The sequence below is a fragment of the Bradysia coprophila genome, unplaced genomic scaffold (genome assembly GCF_014529535.1).
Source record: "Bradysia coprophila strain Holo2 unplaced genomic scaffold, BU_Bcop_v1 contig_297, whole genome shotgun sequence".
In the NCBI taxonomy this organism is placed as follows: Eukaryota; Metazoa; Arthropoda; class Insecta; order Diptera; family Sciaridae; genus Bradysia; species Bradysia coprophila.
In genome coordinates, this window is record NW_023503555.1 from 8,653,795 (window position 1) to 8,664,082 (window position 10,288).

At 39.5% G+C, this 10,288-nt stretch overlaps 2 protein-coding genes across 2 annotated transcripts; one reads left to right on the top strand and one right to left on the bottom strand.

Annotated features, from left to right (window-relative positions):
* Positions 1-8: 8 nt before the first annotated feature.
* LOC119079065 (U4/U6 small nuclear ribonucleoprotein Prp4) lies at positions 9-2,129 on the bottom strand. The gene is made up of 7 exons (XM_037186873.1): positions 1,813-2,129; positions 1,567-1,746; positions 1,156-1,491; positions 699-1,094; positions 486-633; positions 280-408; positions 9-214 (listed from the first exon to the last, which is right to left on the bottom strand). Exons 1-7 carry the CDS (start codon positions 2,019-2,021, stop codon positions 68-70), a joined length of 1,545 nt encoding a protein of 514 aa, XP_037042768.1. The 5' UTR covers positions 2,022-2,129; the 3' UTR covers positions 9-67.
* Positions 2,130-5,841: 3,712 nt separating this feature from the next.
* On the top strand, positions 5,842-7,208 carry LOC119079078 (suppressor protein SRP40). The gene is made up of 2 exons (XM_037186887.1): positions 5,842-6,634; positions 6,693-7,208. Exons 1-2 carry the CDS (start codon positions 5,846-5,848, stop codon positions 7,176-7,178), a joined length of 1,275 nt encoding a protein of 424 aa, XP_037042782.1. The 5' UTR covers positions 5,842-5,845; the 3' UTR covers positions 7,179-7,208.
* Positions 7,209-10,288: the final 3,080 nt, after the last annotated feature.

Here is a 10,288-nt window from a genome sequence, read left to right on the forward strand (position 1 = left end):
GCTAGCCGTAAAATTACTCAAACGTTCATCGCTTTATTGCCAGACTCATCAGACACACAACAAGGATTTAGTATTCCGGCGACCACAATTTGAATGTTCGATCGTACGATGTTGTGGCAATGTATTGTGAATTGGGTGAAATGTCCACGCTCATAATTTTCCCGTCGTGACCTTGCAACGTCTTCAACGGTTGCCATGTTTTATTCGACCAAATCTGTCAGGAGAAATGAGACGCTTGTATTGCACGACCGAATTTATTGAATCGAATGAAAGTCTTACCTTCGTGGTACAATCGTAGCTGGATGATATCAGAAAATGACCACCCTCCTTCTGGTATTTGATGTCCGACACTAGGTTAACATGTGCAGGAATGGTGTACACCGGCTGCCGTCGACGCAGATCCCAAATCTAATTATCAGGAAAAATCAGTTGAGTTTTCACGTCTTGTCAATGATTACGTTCAGCTACTTGTTAACACAATTTACCTTTACTGAATTGTCTTGACTGGCTGAGGCAATGTTGTAGCCGTTCGGAGAAAAGTCAACGCCGTATATTGACCCAAGATGACCCTCCAGAAACATCACACAGCGACCGGTTCGCAAATCCCAAACACGACCAAACGCATCCAGACCTCTGCACAAATAAAGCTTTGAATTAGTAACGACCAATCACCCCAAACGGTCACAAATCACAATTACCCAGTAACGCAAACACTTCCGTCAATTTGAAAGGAAATACAATGAACAGCCTTGGCGTGACCTTCCTGATGCAACACCTCTTGCTTCTGTTCCAGATCCCACAGACGCCAAGATGAATCGTAACAAGCTGTGCCCAAGAAACGGCCGGACGGATGAAAAGCAAGCCGTGACACTCGATGCGGTACATGTCCGGTAATGTCAGCTATCGATTCTTCGCTGCCGAATGACCAAAGTTTCACGGTTCCGTCCGATCCACCGGTTGCCATTGCAACGACATTCGGATCATCTCGAGTCACACCGTTACGCATTGAAACACCACCCACGTAAGCAACGTGACCACGAAGTGTTTGAACAAGAGTACAGTCTGGAATCGTCCACACTTTACACATGCCCGACCTGTGAGTGGATGGAATGACGATAAAATTGGATCGAAAATGAGTTGACAAAAGCTCCTTACCAACTCGATGTTAGTAGCAGTGAAGAGGTGTCATTGAAACAGCAGTTGCTGATGGGACGTGTGTCACCTACTTGACTGCATTCGAGGGCTAACGATTGAATTTTCTTCTGAAGTTCAACCATTCGACCGGCTTTGGTGGCACTTGGCAGTTCCAACATTGACCGGGCATTTTCCAGTCGTTCTTTCGCCCGTGGCAATGAATAATTTGCTATCCAAAATCTGGACACTCTCAATGCATCCGGTCCTTCGTGGTACCACGTTGTCTCTTGTTCCTTTTGTAACTGTTTTCTCTCCTCCTCTTCTTGGATCTTCTGTTTTATGGCATTCTCCCCTAGACTGAAAGAAAAATTATTTGATTAGTCTGCTAGATCATCCGGATACCGAGCGACCGGAAATGAATCAAACGCTTACTTCGAAAGCAATTCCTTTAATCGTCGTCGTCTCTCAGCTGGTCCTTCGCCGAACAAACAGATTGGTTCATTGAGACGTCGCAAGTCTTTTTTCACTTCCACATCGTCTGTACTGACGTTAATCTGTCGGGCTTTGCGTCTTCGTTCGAACTCTTCAAGCAACGCAATTTTATCTTTGGATCTGTAATTGAGAAAAAGTGTCGTCGGTCAGTGGAACTCATTCGCCTATATCATCTGCTCAAATTACACTTCTTGCTCCAAATCGAAATAGTCGCTCGAAGTGTGGATGTTTGCTTGAACCGGCGATTTGACACGTTCCGGTTTCAATTCGGTAAAGTCGTTGGAATCATCGGAAATGTTTTCCAAGCGTTCGCTTAATGTTTCCTCCAGCGAGCCGTAGTGGATTGTGTTTGTCTTTTTCACATAAATCTTATCATCCTCGTCGTCTGAAGCCATTATCAAGGCTCTTTTATTCAAGAAATGTTTATAAACGATGCAAAGAACGATGTAAACAAAAAATACAACCGCAAGGTATCAAGACGTCAAAATATGCGCTTAGAGAGGACGTTCACTTATAGCAACAACTTACAGAGGATGTTCATTTATAACAACAATACGTGTTACCGAACAGTATGCCATTGGTTTCGTTAAGGTGACGGTGTTTACATCCAGGATGTAAACTTTAAGACATCAGTGATCCTCAGAGTTTACAGCTTTGATTTACATCAGCAAGGTAGAGAGTAGATCCAAGGTATCCCACTATATGTCTGCTTAGGCTTTAACACTTTACAAATAGGTAACAGACTGAATAGACGGTAATGATCTATGAGTTTTCTTCACTCTTCTATCTCCCTTCTTATTGTTCAAGTCACGTAACGGCAGATATACTAAACTCATGTATAAGCCGGCCGGTAAAATGCAATGAATGTACAAACCAGGTATGGTCTGTTCATACAAACCGGAGGACATAACGATTTTTTATAAACGAACTCACCTCTCATGAGAGGTGAGTTTGTTTATATGAAATCGTTATGTCCTCCGCTCCATGGAGTGTTATGATGAAAGAGAAGAAGATAGTTTGACAAGTACCCCAAGGCATATGAGTGTAAAGAGCACATTTGTCATTGCAGTTGCCTCCAGAGCCGTTTCTTTAAAAGACACAAATGAACACTCACAATTCAATTGGGACGGTAATTGCATTAAATATAGAAAAAGAGAGATTTCATATTGTGTGAAGTCAATTTAAAGAAGAAAAAATGTGTTAAAAGTTGAAATCGTAATGAAGATTTTCTCAAACCCAAGGTTGTATGTGAGGATTACGCCGATCACTGGAGTATCGCAAAAATTATAATCATGAGAACTGTCATTTTTAGTTAGAAATCTAGAAAACAGATTTTCAAATGTCTTTCTTCCATAGCACTGTCTGAAAGTGTATGCTTCAACTAATTCTTCACACTGCAAATACATTATCCTGCGTCAATAATCCTGTATCAGGGTTACAGATTGATAGAAAACAGAACGAAGATAAATATAGTTGATCACATTAGATTAGCCAAAGCTCGTCGTTTATTTTTGTTGTTGTTGTTAATAACAAACATTGTAATCAGAAATGAAATTTGAAATGCTAAAAAATATTGCAGGACCTTGTTAAAGAACAGTTAGAATTCTTTTGTCAGTATTTTAGTGGATGAAGAAGCCATTTTTATTGGTGAACTGGACGGAATCACATCAACTAAGTTTTTTACATAGCATTTTGATTTTCAAGATTTTTTTTTTTTCATGTAAGTATAATATTCTTCTTGTTCCATTACATAGCTAGGTATAAAAATAAAAAGTCTCGTTTTGGTGTGTTTAATGACCTCAGCTTCACCTGGCATGAACAAAATTCACAACGAAAACTCTACTTTTCAGCTTTTTATCCCTGATATTTGTAAAATGTCTTGTTTGTGGGCAAGAAGGTATTTTTCGAACCAGTCTGATTCTCATTGCAATTTTTTGTTTATTCATCCTCTTACTATTAAGTTAACGGGGTTTTTCACGTTTGTCTACTGCCTCCAACCTAGTCGCGTATCTTATTTAAAAATCGTGACCAACGTCGTGAAGACTTCGAGTGGTTTAACTGTTATCCCATCGACCCTGCCATCCTTGACAATGCAAGACAAAACCAAATATTACGATTTTACGATATTTTTCAGATTGAAATGGATGATCAAGCGAATCGAGCAATTATGCTGCCTGGATTAGAGCTCCAGCTCATCCCCCAATCATCCAAGATGCGGGAGATGAAAATGTTCAGAATGCTGTAGCACCTGGATTTCCGGGATCAGCTCCCGAACACAATGGAAACGAAAATCCAATTCCAAGTCCCGGTAAATGAATTTATTGTTACATTATTTTATGGTCGTGAAATTCAGCAATTGCTGGTTATCAGATCTGGGCACTCATTCCATTTCAGACTTTTACGTCAAGCCTATATCACCAATACAACTCTCGGGTCTGTTACTTCTTATAATCCAAGGTTTTTTTCCTAGTACTTCGTTACTTTTAAGAGAGAAACTCTTGGAGAAACTCAAAGAAAAGGCTCGCGGTAAAATTACTCAAACGTTCATCGCTTTATTGCCAGACTCATCATACACACAACAATGATTTAGTATTCCCGCGATCACCATTTGAATGTTCGATCGTACGATGTTGTGGCAATGTATTGTGAATTGGATGAAATGTCCACGCTCATAATTTTCCCGTCGTGAACTTACAAAGTCTTCAGCGGTTGCCAAGTTTTATTAGACCAAATCTGTTATTAGAAATGAGACGCTTGTATTGCGCGACCGAATTTTTTTAATCAAATAAAAGTCTTACCTTTGCGGTACAACCATAGCTGGATAATATCAGAAAATTACCACCCTCCTTCTGGTATTTGATGTCCGACATTAGGTAAATCCGAAGTTGAGTGCACCAGTGGTTTAATTATACGAAAAACGTAGACAATAGGTGGTCATTTCAAAATGTGCAATGTCGTTAATGGTCCGAAATAAAATGATCACTTAAAACCCGTAAAACATAAATTTTCATTCGCACATTCAAACCTTGGCGCCGCGTTTTTTTAATCAAACATGTCTCATGAACATGGTGTAACCGTGTAACTGACCCAACTAGCCTTGACGTTTCAAGGCAAACATTTCATAGACTGTTATGATCAGAGCGAGAGATCCGAAGACTAGTTAATTTAACTTGCCTTGGGGTACTTGTCAAAATATTGCTTTCTCTTTCAACGTGTTACGTTGAGAGCGAGAGGACCGAAGACCAGTTTATTATAAGTTGCCTTGGGGTACTTGTCAAAATATTTCTATCTCTTTCATCATAACACTCTATTTCTTAAATTGTCCTTTATCAGCATAAAGTATGGGTATCTTAGTGAAACACAAAATGAAAAGGATTAATAATGTGCCAGGTATTCTGAGGGGTATTTCGCTATGTTAGTTGATCTTCAAAAGGGTCTGCTTCATCAGACTAATTGATTTGATACGATTCTTTACTCTGTACTACTTAAGGAAACGTTAAGCCTATTATAGGTTCCTAATAGGGAAATTTCTATTTTATTACAGATTCGTGGTCAAGAATGCTTGCTGAGAGCAACGAACGGGAAATTTCGTTAAGAAAGGAGTATGCGATATATAAGGAGCCCACTGAGAAGAAAATATCTTCTTTAATGGACGAAATCCAAGAATTGAAGAAGCTGTTGGACAAACAGGGGAAATAATGTTCACACTAGCATATAATGAGGCGCTGAATAAATTTGTTTGAAATTGATAAATTCTGGTTTCAGTTCTGGAAATTCGTTGAAATGATCCAAAATACAGAAAATGTTTATAAACGATGCAATGAAGGATGTAAACAAACATCACATCCATTACACACTCAGAACCATCAGAACTCTAAAAAGACAAAATGAACTTACGAGAGGACGTTCATTTAGCATCAACGGGATAAAAGGATATCGGCTGCTGATTTTGCGTTTGTTTCTCCGTCAGGAAAAGGTTTAAAAACTTTGAGTGAACAGGGCTTCTACGATCTGTGTGAGTTAAGCTGTGAGCTAGATATTAATTTATGAGAAGCATAGACTACGCCAAAAATTTTCCTTAATTTCACGTTTGCCATCAAACTCTGTAACGAAGTTTGAAGTTTTGGCGCTTCTTTTGTTTAAAAGTTTTAAAGCAAAAAAATGAGAACGAGCTCACAAGCCGCTGTAAAAATTGCGCTCAGCGCGCTCAGCTCTCCACATGTGTCATCTGTCATACAATAACATCTCTATCAGTGGCACATGTGAATTAAATTTTGTTAAATCTAAATTTTTCTTACGCGCCATGGCTAAGAAATACTGCAAATACACCAAGGAACAGCTACAAGAATATTGCAACGATGAAAGCTATTGCGTTAAATGTGTTGACAGTGCCATGCACATCAGTCTCCCACCGTGGGGCCTAAAGAAATTCGACGAAAGTGTTCGGAGTATTGTATCCGAGGAAAAGCTGAATCGCTTCGATTCAAAACTGAATGGAATCGTACTCGACATTCAAAGTATCAAAGTGGTCGGCGAACAGTATGCCGTCCGAAATGACAGTTCAGCGTTGCATGTCAGTTTGAAGGTGAAATTTTATGTGTTCCAACCGCGCATCGGGGCAGTGTTGATCGGTGTTGTGAAACATGTTGCACTGCATCACATTAGTGTGACGATACATCGGTTCTTCAATGTGGTGGTTCCGATTGAACAGAAGAACAGTGCCTTGAAAACCAACACGTCTGTGATGATCAAACTGACAAAGTTCGATCTGGATGATTCGATTCCTTATTTCGAGGGTAAATTGGAGGAAATTCTGTGGCAGGACCAGAAGGAAGAGAATTCAATGGACAGCGGAGTGGGTACGACGGATTCAACAAATATTCGACTGAAACGAGAACAGAACACCACCAATGGGCAAACAGAAAGTGATAGCGATAGCGACACCTCCGAGCACTCAGTACCTGCGGTCAAACGAGAGGTGAAGCGAAACAACAGCAACGGAACAGTGGTAAGTGTGAAATCGAAAATCTTAGACTCGAAATTGTGTCACGTTCTCCTCTTTCCAGGTCAAAGTGAAACAAGAGCCGGTGTCGAGCAGTGAATCGTCATCTTCAGACTCCGAAAATTCCTCAAAAGCTTTGAATTCATCGCCATACCTGCAAGTAAAACTGAAGAATGAGAAGAACTCCAGTTCGTCCAGTGATGACTCGTCGTCAGACAGTAACAAATCGAAGCACAACAAACAATCAACTGTTCCAGCGCAACAGAATGGCAAGAGAAAACATGAAAGTGGAAGCAGCATAATTGGCAGATCATTACAGAAAATGAGCAAGATCCGCACCAACGATCCGGACTCATCGTCATCGTCCGACAGTGAAATTGATTCCAAGAAGAAATTGACGAACATTTCGATGAATGAATCGACATTTCCATCTCCGGGACTGTCGTCGACGAGAATAACGTCAAAAACAAGCGGCGACAGCAAGTCCAAAAGTAAAGTGACCGGAACGAATGACTTTTTGAAGAAAATGATGAGCCGATTTGATAAATGAAAATAGAATTGTTACATAAGTGAAACGTGATGTCGTTTGTTGTTGTTGTTAAGTCACATGTCAGTGCTTCCGATAGATCGTAGCCAAGCAACTAAACCGGTAACTTCTTTGAGAAGATCTGGCAAAATTTCTCAAATTTTAGCAAATCACGGGAAATCAATTCCTCAAAAATGGTCCCTGGTGCCTGTGGATCATAGTCAACTTAGATGGTCTGGCCACATAAATTTGTTTCTTCCCGCTTCAACTTAACTTTCTTTTTACTACACCGTGCTCAGACGGTTAGGATTGTTACTTACATCCCATTCGACATAACGAGCGCGCAACAGGTTCGATACACGATTCCTTGTGGATTCGACCCACTCATCACGAGAGTTTGAACTTCATCGGAAATGCAGGTCCCTAAATATTCAAAGCTGTGTCCAAAAGTGATTTCATAAAGCTCGTCCAAGCTTAAAAACTACGGTTTTTGGAAAGTCTTTCTCTTTCATGGGTATGGGTGGTGATTACTTATATTGATAGAGGGATATGATGCCAGTCACGAAAATAAAACGGTTGAAAACGGTTTGTAGTCCCTTTCTAGCTCACCTTTCACTAATTATATTGGGACTAGTGATTTGAATGACTTAAAAAATTTCTTCTTGTTACCCATGCGAAAGTTGACCATTACATAGCCGATTGTCCCCTGCGAAGATGATCCATTACATGGGGACTATTTTCAGTTTATTATTGGAAATTTCATAGGTGTCGTCCGTCAGGATGTCAATAGACTGACCATCAGAGAACATTGGAACTTTAACCTCCAGAGGACATACTAATAGACCTGGAGAACTTACACTAACCTAATTGAATGCGACATATTTGTTTTCGAGCGTTTTCCATCATGCATCATAAAATTCAATTTCGAGTCAAAATGAACGTGCCAATTTGAAGGTTAAATTTTTAGTTGTAAAGTCTGTCGTGCCAGACAGGAGAAATTTTATTTGCGTTCGTCAGTTAAAGTTTGGAGTCACGCGAAAAAATGACATTTGTAAGTTTTTTCCCAAAGTCCAACATAACATTTTTCACAACTCCGGCGAGAAAATAGTAATTTTCTCCCCTCTGCTGAAACATCGGAGGCCATTGTTGTCAAAAACATTGTGTTTACGTCAGGAAAAAGTTGAAAATTGTATTTTTTCGGGTGACAAAACCACCGAAATGCAATTTCCAAATTTTCTTCACTCGTTGATCAAATACCTATTTCACAACAAAAGCTACCGAAGTTTTGTTTGAAATGAGAAAATCACTATTTTCTCGCCTGCGTTGTGAAATAGTCATTTCCGTCACAAGCAAAGAAAAGTTGAAAAGTCGAGTTTATGCGTGAAGTCTGTTGATCCGAGGCGAAGCCGAGGCCAATAACCACGCAAAAACGTGACTGTTCATTGTTTGTCCGAGCTACGTACAATATTTTATATGCTGAAGGCACCGAGAAAAATGATTTATTGATGAAATGAACGGATTTCGGTGCAGAAGCATGTGAAAGCATATTTATCAATCGGTGTATCACTAAAGTTTCAGTTTTTGTCACCGAGTTGAAAAATAGTTATTTATGCAGTCGAGGTGAATAGTACATTGCATCGAGTTGCATACAATGTTTTATGCCACAGAGGCATCTAAAGTTTGCAAATTTTGCATATTATGATGCTGAGTGAGTGGCATAAACAATTTTATGATACTCACTTTAGCACCTTGCTTCGGTAGCTGTCTTTGCGACAAGTTTGTCTCGCCTTCATCTCTGTAGCAATTGTCGAAAAGACAATTATCTAAGATCACACTTAGGAATTTACTTTTACCACAAAACTCTTACCCGATGTAATGAATTACTTTCGCAGCATCCAATGTAATTTACGATTTGCGTATGGCAGACCTCCCACTTAATTTTTCCTTGTCCGAAATTCGGACATTTTTTGAAAATATTTCTGACAAATTTTTTCACATTTTTACTAATGAATCTCAAAAGAAATAGTCTCTTAGACGAACCATTCACTCACCAAACACCAAACCCCAAGGTTTTACATGAGCAGGATATACGCGAAATTCACGGTACGTAATAGTTTTCTTCCATCGTACGTTAAAAGCGACAGGCAGAAAACAACTGACCACAGAAGCAAACATAGCCGCAACTTAAACAAATTTGTTCGTTAAAATTTCAAAGTGAGGTGCTCCCACTTGATCATATCGGTTTTCCAAACTCCTATCGCGTCGGTCCAATTGAAAAACTAATTACTGTTCCGGAGTCCTGAGGTCATGTGCAAACACTTTATTTGATCTGTTGTAACGACATTATATTCGCGACATAGCGAAGTGTTTTTCTATTGATAAGGTAAAGGAATAGTAGACGATAAAAAATGACTGCCGTAGTACCGTTCCAGACACTGTTCCAGCAGTTGGGCACCCACAAAGAAGGAAAAAATTTGCATTTTGGCACCAACTTCTTTTCCACCACTTCTGTAGGCTTGCAGCACAAAAGTACTGGGTTCATATATATGTGTAACGATAGTGAGCTACATCACCCCAGTTCCGTGGAACATCGAAGCTGCAGGGAAGGCGGACTCTCCGAACATTCACTATATTTTTAGTCATGGCTCTCCTGGATGTAATCGCACCAGCCAGTGCGTATACTCTACCTGTAGGTCTTTCGAAGGCCGACATTCATACAACATTACAACAATTTAAAATATTTTTTTCTTGAGTTATTGCCGAAAAACTGTACCCACTGACATGTCTTTACTTTTGAACGATTTTCAAAGAAAATATTTTTTTTCGAAAAAGTGAATGATACGTATTTCCTAGAGACAGCTTGTTCCCAAAGTTTAAAAAAATCACCTGAAGTTTTGGCGATATCACTCTTAAAAGCCGATATATGAGATACAGAGTTCTCAGGAGTTGAAGATATTTTTAAAAATATTTATGTCGACAAAACTTTAGGGGACAAGGTATTGGTTAGATGGAATTATGAGTGAAAAATCATGTAAAGCGCGCCGATCTAGAGTTTCAATATTAAATTTTGTTCAATTCTTGAAGAAAACTTTTCGGAGAAGTGAGACGCCTGGTATGGAGTTCTACGCAAGTTA

What these genes read in the sequence shown, in the direction of transcription:
- LOC119079078 (XM_037186887.1), top strand. Translation starts at nt 5,846, where the DNA reads ATGTGTCATCTGTCATACAATAACATCTCTATCAGTGGCACATGTGAA. An exon ending in ACAACAGCAACGGAACAGTG is followed by an intron (nt 6,635 to 6,692) that starts GTAAGTGTGAAA and finishes TCCTCTTTCCAG; the next exon opens with GTCAAAGTGAAACAAGAGCC.
- LOC119079065 (XM_037186873.1), bottom strand. Translation starts at nt 2,021, where the DNA reads ATGGCTTCAGACGACGAGGATGATAAGATTTATGTGAAAAAGACAAAC. An exon ending in TTCGATTTGGAGCAAGAAGT is followed by an intron (nt 1,747 to 1,812) that starts GTAATTTGAGCA and finishes TCTCAATTACAG; the next exon opens with ATCCAAAGATAAAATTGCGT. An exon ending in GTCAAGACAATTCAGTAAAG is followed by an intron (nt 409 to 485) that starts GTAAATTGTGTT and finishes CCTGATAATTAG; the next exon opens with ATTTGGGATCTGCGTCGACG.